The sequence below is a fragment of the Perna viridis genome, chromosome 2 (genome assembly GCF_037379345.1).
Source record: "Perna viridis isolate PV_CMFRI_1.1 ecotype Kerala chromosome 2, ASM3737934v1, whole genome shotgun sequence".
Lineage (NCBI taxonomy): Eukaryota > Metazoa > Mollusca > Bivalvia > Mytilida > Mytilidae > Perna > Perna viridis.
The window spans coordinates 46,554,314-46,566,387 of NC_142446.1; the positions used below are offsets into that span (position 1 = coordinate 46,554,314).

Genomic DNA, 12,074 nt, shown 5'->3' on the forward strand with positions numbered 1-12,074 from the left:
GGAAAAATACAGCGTATGAACACATATTTTCATTAACAGTCACTTTAATCAAGTAGCATAATGCTGGTTTTTATCAATCATGAAAATTGTTGACGAGGGCAGGTTGTCTCTGTAGTGTAAAGAAGTGACGGTATATTCAAGACTTTGACGCTTCATATGTCCTTTACATATAAAAAAGCCGAACTGGATGATTACCCCGGCAACCGGTACATCTGAATACTAGTCCCGCTTTGTCCTTGACTATCAAGTTTTGAATGTCGCTTTCATTTCAATTTTACTATTACACACATACATACAGAGTTAACATATATTCTTATATCTTTGTATTATCATTGATAAGAAGGCATACACGACAATGAAGTGCTTCTTAGTAATCTTGGCTTTGTTTACACTGATAGCTTTAACAATTCGTCAAAGTCATGGTAAGAATAAATGTTTATACAATAAGTTAAATAATCTAAATGTGTAGAAATTTCCGGATCATGTTGGAAATACGTTCACGATCAGTTAACATCGTACATGTAAAGAACTCACCGGTAATTTGAGTGAAACAATAACTACTAATGAAAAGTTACATACATTTTATGACAAACAAAACGATGCATCGATTGAAAGAGTAAACCAGAAAGGGAACCAAGGTTATAGCGGTAATCAAAAGATTGTAATCCAGGGACAAAGACCAGACATGGAAAACAGACATACAGAACAAAGTACATAAAATGATTAAAATCATACATACAAAGTAACAAAAGCAAATAAGCAACTCGGACTCCACTAAAAACTGGGAGCATGGACCAGGTGCACCGGTAGGGTAAGCGTCCTACCGATACAAAGTTTATTTTTCAATAGATTACTGATACTAGCGATAGGATTTTAGGAAACGGAAATAATATCAATTATTAAAACAAAATAAATAATTACAAAAACCAAGTTTTGAATGTTCGTTTCTCTGGTAACTTAGTATTAAATAAATGAAAAATATATATTACATGCAAGCACTTTCTATTATTTCTATTAGTTGTAGTATATAATATATGTATCTGTAGAGATATTTATATCTTAGGTTGTATCCAAAAAGCTGATATTATTTTCCTTCTGGATGCGTCTGGAAGTGTAGGTGTAACAAATTTCAAAAAGATGCTAAGCTTCACAGCACAGATGATAACCAATTTAACGATCGGTCCAGACGATGTTTCAGTCGGCGTTGCTACGTTTGATAACACCGCCATCTACTCTATAAAACTAGGTCAAATTAACGACACTGCAACTCTCCAGGACACAATTATGAAAATTCATTACACAGGCGGTGGAACACAGACGGGAGTAGCTCTAGAATTTGTTCTAAAAAACGTATTTGTCCCCGAAGGAGGGGACAGATCAGACGCTCATGACATCATGGTGGTGTTGACGGACGGAATCTCTGGGAATAGAGATAGCACTGCAAAGCAAGCTTATTTCTACAAAGAGAAGCATATTAAAGTAATCACCATTGGTATTGGAAGTAATACTGACCAACAAGAGCTTACCGACATGGCATCAATGCCTGGATATGTCTTTAATGTACAGAATTTCAACGAACTCTCAACTATAGCAGAAACGATAAATGACTTGGCATGCAACAAAGATGGTTTGTATAATGTTATCAAAAATGTCCACGTCTCATTTAAACATAACGCCTAACTCGATCAATGCATAGCATATAGTATTTAGAAAGTATGGACTTAAAACGAAGTCAATGCGTTATATATGGACCTGTTCAGATTATATTGACCGAGGACGAAGCAAATCCAATCTGCTCCCAGTGCATGGAGTTTTCATTTCCCAGCTCATGCGAAAGAAAAAAAAAATCGTTTAGATAGATCTTTTTATCTCAGTTTCCGATATATAGATGACGTTTTAAAGTTAAACAATATTAGTTTCGGGAATTTGATACATCGCATCTACCCCAAAGAACTTGAGATAAAGGATACTACAGACACTTTGAAGTCAGCCACATATCTTGATCTACACTTAGAAATCGATGGTAAAGGAAAACTATTGACCACACTTTACGACAAACGTGATGACTTTTCATTCAGAATTGTTAATTTTCCTTTCATCTGTGACAACATCCCTTCAGCACCTGCGTATGGAGTATTTATATCAGAACTCATACGTTATGCCAGAGCTTGCCGAAACTACGCAGACTTTTTTGTATCGCGCTAGAACTCTAATAAATAGGCTTCTGGAACAGGGTTATGTTTCTACAAGATTGAAGTCATCACTACAGAAGTTTTATGGTCGTCACCATGAACTCGTGGATCGTTATGGTGTATCCATCTGCACCATGAAAACTGATTCATTCAACTCATACTTTTCCTTTCCTCTTTTGTCTACCCCGGACTCGGCGGGTGTTTCTAGAAAAGCAGACGACGCTTACCCTACCGGTGCACCTGTCCCAGTTTTTAGTTGAGTCCGAGTTGCTCTTTTGCTTTTGTTACTTTGTATGTATGATTTTAGTTACTTTATGTTCTTTGTTGTGTATGTCTGTTTTCCATGTCTGGTCTTTGTCCCCGGATTACATTCTTTTGATTACCGCTATAACCTTGGTTCCCTTGATTACTCTTGGAACATACAGAGTTCACCCAGGTTTCTTTTTATCACGCAACTAAAAGTTGGGGCACATTACTTCTAACTCACCCGACTGTCCGCCCATCCTCCCCGCATGTTTATGCACAACAACTCAAAAACGCTTGCACCTATTAACTTCGTGAAAGTGCATTTATCCATAGAGGGGAAACTCCCTTTAATTTTTTGGAGGGAAACAAATCTAATTTTTCATTTGAAAAAACTTGCAGCAACTTTTGTGACACGCCAGGATTTTGCTGATGATACTTGATCCAAATCAGCATGGTGGTAAGAAATCTTATTTTCTAAGTACAAGACTTTTTAAAATATGTTCGTCTATATGTGTTCTTCTTCATGCATATGCTTATGGAGGATTGATAGAAAATCAACTTTGCTCAATGAGAAGTTTGTTATTGTGCTGTCAATAGAAAATTTTTTCATGTTCGGGCATCATCTGTATCTCCCAGACACAAACATGTTTCTAGGGTAGCCCTACTTTGGCTGAACAGTTGTGTTTATGCGGAGTGTGGGGGCATCACTTTGTCCAGTTTTTGTGGGATTTTGCTCGGCTTTGTTTATTTTATTTTTTGTGTTCTTTTTTAATCGTTCTCGTCAGTTACATTGTATATGTTATCGGACGTGTTTTGACGATGGATTTATCCTCTTTGATATCCCCAATTTTCATTGGCACTTCGGCATTTCCACTTTTCTTTTCCTTCATTTCTGTGGAGATTAAAAAAATGAATACCAGGTATTTCATAAATAAAGTCAAATAAACTTCATTAATTATTTTCATTTGAAAGTTCCGAAATCTATAGAAAGTCAATGTACAGATTTTATATTGTGATTTGTTCGTTTTTTTTTTTCAGTCATCACAACACCTGCATTACAGTGGTTCCTTGGTTGAAATAAAGATATGAACTTGTAATTTGTTCATCTTATTAAAAATTTTAATTTCTCCAAAATGTATATAACAACTTGCCAACGATGTTATAATAGGTTTAACAATGGGAAAACTTTATCACTCATCACACTTAACTGTAGATCGGTAAAGAAGAAGGCATTATCTTTGTGTGATTTCATCACATCAAATCAAATCGATCTTTTTGCATTGACTGAAACATGGCTCGGTGAAGAGCTCAACAAATCTGTTCTAAAAGAACTAGTGCCCACTGGTTATGAAATACAGCATGTTGCTCTTTGTAAACGGAGAGGTGGTGGTGTGACCATAGTACATAACTGTGTTCTCAAACTTAAACCAATTCCTCATGATACAAACTACACATACTTTGTGGTTATAGCAATAACAGTAAATGCTACCGGTAGACACTTCCACCTTTGCGTTGTTCATCGACCCCTCCATCGAAAGGAAATCAATATAACACATCAACATTTTTTTAACAGTGGTCTAACTTCTTGGACAATTTAGCTGTCGTCCAGGGGGGTATCGTAATTACTGGCGATCTAAATTTTCATCTGGCGATTTGAATAACAATTATTCTACAAGATTATTGAAACACTCCGTGATCATGGTCTTCAGCAACATGTCATGGGATCACTTCAAGTCCGTGGCCACGCCCTCGACGTTGTAATAACCCGTGAAAACAGTGACGTTTTATTCAGCATGCCATCGATCTCTGATCCGAACCTGTATGTCGTAAACGAAAACTCTACATGTGATCATTTTGCTATTTCGACAAATATCTGCGTAGCAAAACCATCTTGAGAACGTAAAACAATACAGTTCCGTGCTACTCAGGTGCAAGAATTTTCTAATGATTCCCCATCCTCTGCTTGTTTACAAATTCCCGAAGGGAGTTTAGATGAAATTGTGCTCACGTACAACGCAGAAGTTAGCTCAATCATTGATAAACATGCCCCTCTTCTGTCAAAGTACATCATTTTACGTCCAAATACTCCGATGAATTGAGAACTGCAAAAAGGGAACGACGAAAACCTGAAAGAGCCATGTGCAAATCAGGTCTGGTGGTTCACAAAGAAATGTATCGAGAAACGTGCACGAAGGTAAACAAACTTCTATTATCATGCAAGAAAGAATTCTTCTCATAAAAAAATACTGAAACTTGGTACGATCAAAAGAGACTTTATACATGTAATTTCTGCAATGATATCATGGGAAACAAAAAGGAAGTCGTCTTACCATCACACAAGGACGACGAAGAACTTGCGAACAGATTCGGTGATTTCTTTTTGGAAAACGATCGAGACAATTTGAACATGTCCCGAGCCTTAACTCGGACGATGCATTCAACGCTGATTTAGTGTTCGATGGAGTTCCACTGTCACATTTTCGATTATCACCATTCGCCGCAATCCACAAAATTATTGAGAAATCTCCAGCCATATCTTGTGAGCTCGATCCTATACCAACTTATCTTTAAAAAAACTGTTTCAGCACTTTACTTCCGATCATCACAACAATTGTTAACCGATCATCAGATGAAGCGTTCCATCGGTTTTCAAAAAGGCCGTTGTCCGGCCGCTTTTAAAGAAACCAGGACCATATGTGAACATTTTGAAAACTACCGACCCGAATCTAATCTGCCATATATATCTAAAATACTTGAAACAGTAGTCGCAAAGCGTCTCGAGGAACATTTAGCATCTAATTCACTGCATGACGATTTACAATTAGCATATCGTGCATGTCATTCTACAGAGACTGCGTTGCTCCGGGTACAGCATCACGTTACATTGGCTATGGATAGCAAATCGGGTGCTGTTCTGGTCATGTTAGAAATATCGGCAGCTTTTGATGTTATAGACTATCCCGTTCTGATGGAACGTCTCCAGATTTCCTACGGAATAACAGGACATGCCTTCGCATGAATACATTCTTATTTAAATAATAGATGTTAAACTGTGAACATCGGTAATGCTCACCTAGCCGATAAAACTCTCTCCTTCGGTGTTCCGCAGGGGTCAGTGTTGTGACCGAAAAAATACTGTGTGTTCTCAAAGCCAATCGGACAGATGTTAGTATGTAAAAGACATAACTTGAACTATTATTGTTACGCCGACGAACCCAGGCGTACCTGATGTAGTGATCAAACCTTTGGCTAGCTGGACTGACATAGCTACTAGCATGGAGGCTTGTCTCACTGATGTAAGTGCGTTGATGAAGTCCAATATGATCATTGACAATCTAAGACAAGATAACACTGAGTTTATATTTTTACAACAAAGGAACGCACAAAGAAATGTTGCTACAAGATTGAAGTCATCACTGCAGAAGTTGTATGGTCGTCATCATGAACTCGTGGATCGTTACGGTGTATCCATCTGCGCCATGAAAATTGATTTTTTCAACGTGTCACAGTTTTCCTTTCCTCTTTTGTCTACCCCGGACTTGACTTTTCATGGGAAACTCGGCGGGTGTTTTTAGAAAAGCAGAGGACGCTTACCCTACCGGTACACCTGGTCCATGCTCCCAGTTTTTAGTGGAGTCCGAGTTGCTCATTTGCTTTTGTTACTTTGTATGTATGATTTTAGTTACTCTATGTTCTTTGTTGTGTATGTCTGTTTTCCATGTCTGGTCTTTGTCCGTAGATTACATTCTTTTGATTACCGCTATAACCTTGGTTCCCTTGATTACTCTTTCACACCACTGGGTCGATACCGCTGCTAGTGTATTTTGACCCCGAGGGTATCATCAACTCAGAAATACAATTTTATGGCTTTTATGGTTTTAACAAGAGGAATGAAAGAAAAACTGGCTCGGACGTCGCCCAGTATAAAAAGGTCCGAACCTGACAGCGGATCGGATACATTGTTGTCTTGTAAGACTGTGGTGTCCCCAAATGGGAATCTTAGCACGCTCACATCTGGTATGGATAGTGCCCCGACCATTCCAACAAAAAGTACCCAATCATACGTTCAGTCTGCAGACCATCTATTCCAGTACAAAAATTCTGACTATTTAAAAATTACCAAACCATGTTCCATCACTTTAATTATGTATTTGACTACAACGACGACGAACCACATTGTACAATATCAAAATGGTATTAAAAATTACAAAACATGCAACATTCTCATAACCGACTCTAGTTAACTTACAAACAAAACCTTCTACACAAGAAGTCACGATGACTTAAATTGAAAATCAACAAACTTAATATATGGATTAGAATGCAACTTATCCGGTCTAATATATGTCGGTGAAACACAAGAACGATTAACTAAAAGAATGTGCGGTCATCGTTCGGGAATAAATACCACAAAATTCCCGACGGTTTATCAACATTTTAATCAAAAAGATCATTCAGTCCTCTCTATGAAAGTTCGTATTTTAGAAAAAAAAATTACCATCCTACGAACAGTCCCGTTCTAAGTAAAAACTATCGTAGGGAAAGAGAGGAGTATTGGATATGCAGACTAGGTACTGCAATACCTTACGGATGCAATGACAACATCAAAAGTATAGGAAACCTTTCAAGCCAATATAACAATAGCATAAATGTGATGAATTCATTTCACAAAACTCCAAGACGGGAAAGGAGTCATGGCCATCGCCACTATACGTCACCTAAGTTACATGATGTTTCAATAGATGGTCTCCTTCCTTTCATACAAAAACCTCTTGGACTTCATCACATTAGAACCAAACTCTATTCTGTACCTCTCTACTACACTCCTTTACAAAACAAGTCTTGATACTCCTGTTTCTGACCCTACCTCATCATTACACAGACCTGTTGCTATAATTTCAGATATTGGTTTCCACACTCTTTAAACTAGTATGTGTGAAAAGTCAAGATAAAGAAAAACGATCATTTCTTCCATTACCGTTTGTCAACAATGGTATAGATGCAATTAATTTGGCTAACATCCTCCATCACTAAAAACGTTACCAACAAAATTCCCCATATTTCAAAGACAAATCCATACCAATTATTTCATATTCCTATACTTCACCCATTGCATTCAAAATTTTTAATCATAAATGGCTATTGCAGAACCTCGAGATTGAGGACTTCAAGGCTAAACCACCTGACTGTTCTTGCAAAAACTCTCCATTCAAATTTGGTCCTTCCGGTCACGTCGTTACGGGATATTTGTCCATCATCGAAAACGAATCTCTGCATAATATCCTTTTTAAAGGTCCCAAGTAATAATAACTAGAATCTACCCTCGACAGAGAAAAAATACAGATCGGAATAGCATGAAGAAGTTACATAAATTTTGACTGGATAATGAAATACAAGTAAGTAAAAATGGCGGCAAAATTTTGCAATTACAAATTCCTTCAATTTTTCACTCGAAATATTGAAGTACTATGATCAAGTGGGCAATCTGACGATAGAATATTTTCGGACTACACAGCTTGCATGTGTATGAGTTTATGGAACGGAACAAAATACGTGGCTTCGCCGAACATTTTCAACGGCAAACGCCAAGTTCTTGTATATTTTACTTACTTTTCAATGTATATACCTTAACCAAATAGATTTTTACCCTGGCGACTACTGACATTTTTTTTCGCGTACATGGAAAAAAATCTCAGTGCATAAAATCCCAAGCTCCATCGCCTAAAGAAGGAAAATGTCTGTGCCATACGACATTGGTTTCATTTTCTGGATGTATTTTAGTCGATTCTAATTTCTTCCTGTATAAATCTGTACTTTGATAAAAGAAAGTTGTAGAAGATTGTCTTTGATTAAATCCAATTATTTATCAAGATGCAATTCCTCAGCGAAAAATAAATTTTACCTCATATACCTCATTATCCAGCAAAGAAAGAAAGCTGGTCCTTATACTACTTTATTCTTCCTTCTAATGAGTCTACTGTAGGTAATTTAGAGATAATGGGTATAATAGAAAGAACTTCCCGTTTTTACCATTAATGATTTACTTCATCTTGTTTCAGCGCAAGTCAACCAAAATGTTTAACCCGAAGGATTATGACACCAAATGAAGTGTGCATTTCTTTGCTATATTCACGTCAACATTGCAGATTTCTAATTATAGTTCCTCCAACACGTGCATATTAGAAGTACATGTATATTCCAATCTTACATGTTCAGTTGTTGTTTTAGAGTCTCCATCCGCATCAATATAGATTATTAATAGGGGTGTTTATCATTTCTCACAATCAAATTGATGATTATGTGTGTTTCAATTCTTTTTATTTCATATTTAAAAAAAATAATTTAAAGATTAAATTTACAATAAAGTACTCAACGAACAGTGCAAATGCAGTTTAGATTGTTAATCACTGTAAGTCATCGGGTACCTATATGTAAGACTAAGCCAATATTACGGGGGAAATAAATGTCGCCATTGTCTGAGAAGAAGATGTGGAAAATTGCTATTATTCAAAATGAGTTTAGTTTTACTGGAAATAAAAGTTTTGGGTCTTATAATGTATATATGGTTCCACAAGTCAAGGGGTTAGTGAAGTCATTACAAGGATTTAAATTTATCTAATATAAACATGCACTATCAGGCAGACATTTTTTAAACAAGCATTTATAGAATGCCAAAATTCTCCACATATGGGTGATACATTTGTACAATTTATTAGTAGTAATTGAGTGACCCAGATTCGCAAGTCTTAACTAACACTAGCGTTTGAAGAGTTCATGTGTTATTTTCCTTTATGTACATGTATCTACAAAAAGAGAACTGAACCGCCCTAATTGCTCAACTGGCAATGTAAGAAATCTGCTTACTATTTTATTTATTCCAGCAGAACATTTCTTTTTAATTTACAGGTGCGTATCCTTATACACAGGACATGTTTGTAACATCCATATTTATATTGCCCTATCATAGAAATCATATCAACTGAAAGGGTTTTCTATCTATACATGTAGCTACAACATGTATTATGCATGGTTTTCAAGATAAAAGTAGAAAAACCCTGTCTTTGTTAATACTTCACACAATTACTTGAAAAGTCCTCCACCAATTATAAAATTTGATTAATTGTGTTTTATTCGACTTGGCGAAAATTGCTGTTACATAATGATTTGACACTTTTCCCTGTTGTCGTTGTCAATGCATGCCCGTAGACACTTAGTTACAAATGTAATTGCGATAACTACATGTAATACAAGTATAATGTATTAGTTTTCAAGTCCAAAAGAAAGGTAGGTATTGACTTTGGGAGATATGCATATGACCTCAACCATCAGGGCTAAAAGAAAGCATTTCATAGAATTGAACTATATAAATGTTACTATAGTAAAACCAAATGAATATCTCTGATATTGCTGTACAATTTCTATACCACTAATGTAAGACTGGTTTTGAACCTTTAAGGAATGATTGGCCATAAAAGAAACCTGAAGTACTAGGTATAAGTAAATTAATTTTTTTGAGATTGTACTACAAGGTGTCATTTTGGGGGTTGTGACTAATCAGATTAAGAAATAGGGGTGAAAAAACGCATTTTCCTGATGTCTGGATGATAACTTGAGTAAAACAGAACTGATCACTTAGCAATTGTACCACAATGCGCCTTTTCTCCAGAGGAATGTTCAGACTGATTTGAACCAAACGAGGGCCAAAAATTCTCATCCTGTGTCAATGCAATCAAAATTCAAAGCTACATAAACCTTGAAAGGTGTATTCATACTTGCCTCTACTTTTACAAGGTTCAGTCATGCAGTCAAATGAAGCTGTCATAGAGGACGTATTTTACTTGGTTATTGGTTTTTACTTTTTTCATTTTTCAGAGTAGAAAGATTTAACTGTATGACATACATTGTATAGATGTGTTATTTTCTTTTTTGCTGGAAATTGCAGTGTAGTTATCATTGTGTTGCCGGGTCATTTGAGTAGAAATTAATTCTTATACCAGCTGAGGGTATTTTCATATTTCAATCAATTAAATTGAAGTACATTTTGAAGTTTCTTTGCGTTTTTTCTCCTAAAGATACAAAATGTCAGGACAATGGCACCAACTTTTTTGCTTTGATTTTTTACACAAGAATGTAAGAAAATTTCTTATACGTGTAACTTCATGTAATCTATAACAACTATACAGCTTCCTTTCAGAGTTGTGGAACTTAAAAACTTTTGTACAGAAATATCCTTATTCAATTTAGTTTCTGTTAAACTAAAAAAATCTTAAATGAGTCCACATTTAGAGCAACAAACCTACATTTAGCGAAATGGTCAATCTTTAACATGGCATAGCAAAGTTGAAACACATCCATGTAAGTACACCCTCAGGAAGGAAGCATTGTAATGTATATGTAAATAACTTGTCTTATTATATATAAATCTAAACCGTATAGTTTCTGAGAAAAAGGACTTCAACTCTGAAAAACAACTACCCTCCATTCACTCTATGTTTAGCGGAGGAAATATCCTCAATAATTTTACTCCCTAATTTTAGTGGGGGTTTATAGTTACAGAGTATGCATCCTTCCTTCTTTCCGTTACGCAGAGGAGTTTCCATATCATAACTTAACTCCTTCTACATCACTAAATAGAAACATTCAGAAGAATCTTTTACTAGCGAAAATTGGATATTTGCATTTGAATAGGGTGGGGTTACAGAATCACAGCGGCGCCCCAAAAAAAGAAGTATCGAAGCGTCTCCCCAGGTACCAGTTGCTGTTAAATACCACAACATTTTGTTTTCTAGCCAATGAAACATATTCAGGACAAAACGAGTTTGCTCTTTGGGCAATACCAGTCTGCGTCCATACTTCCCCTCGAATGAAATATTTTTTTCGGTCTATGAAAACGTAATAACCAGGTTATTTTCTAGTGTGCACCACAGGGCATTGAGTTTACTTGAACAATAAATTAAATTAGTACTATTATTTTTCAAGACTTAAGGCTTTAGATATGTTTGGATCTGGCCTAGTCAAGTTATATTATCAACCTTTTGATACAAAGTATTATAGAAAGACATGTTTAATTGCATGGTTGGTACTTCTGAAATCACAAGAAAATAACGCATGTCTGCCAAACGCACAAAATGCGTGTTAGTAATTCAAACAAATAATTAATGCTGCCGCTTTTACTTAGAACCAAACATAGAATCCCTATTATGTATTATAACCTATCGAAAATCACTATTTTATTAGTCAGTCATGATCTGACGTCATCATTGAGCCTGCTTTTAGAAAACACGAGATCCGAAAGCCTGCTCAAAATTGTTATTTTTATTATTGATCTGAAGATTAAGCAAAGAAACCATGACTCGCGTGCACTGAGGTTTGTTCGAAATGTTTAAATGTGTATACCTACATAAATCATAAGGGCTTTTAACAGTGAAACTGTTTTTTTAATCAACCTTAGCGAAACCTTTGTCATTGGCCATGTTAAAAATGAAAATAGTACTTGCGAGCAATTATGATTAAAGTAAGTACTAATAAAATAATTTTATGAGGTCGGTCTTTTGTTTAAGTACGAAAATACATCCGTTAGATCTATATAAATAGGCTAATAACATAAAAATCATGTAATATGAGACGATACCGCTC

General features: G+C 35.9%; 2 protein-coding genes across 4 annotated transcripts in view; both read left to right on the forward strand.

Moving 5' to 3' along the window:
- Positions 1 to 12,074, forward strand: part of LOC148625374 (uncharacterized) — a 342,046-nt gene that overhangs the window by 263,762 nt on the left and 66,210 nt on the right. The gene's annotated exons all lie outside the window — the stretch shown is intronic.
- Positions 286 to 3,535, forward strand: LOC148625385 (collagen alpha-1(XII) chain-like). 2 transcript variants are annotated; one of them, XM_088568867.1, is made up of 4 exons: positions 286 to 422; positions 1,064 to 1,627; positions 2,838 to 2,895; positions 3,477 to 3,535. In XM_088568867.1, exons 1-3 carry the CDS (start codon positions 356 to 358, stop codon positions 2,876 to 2,878), a joined length of 672 nt encoding a protein of 223 aa, XP_088424993.1. In that variant the 5' UTR covers positions 286 to 355; the 3' UTR covers positions 2,879 to 2,895; positions 3,477 to 3,535. The 2 variants fall into 2 exon arrangements, with proteins under 2 accessions (XP_088424993.1, XP_088424994.1); XM_088568868.1 differs by lacking the exon at positions 2,838 to 2,895.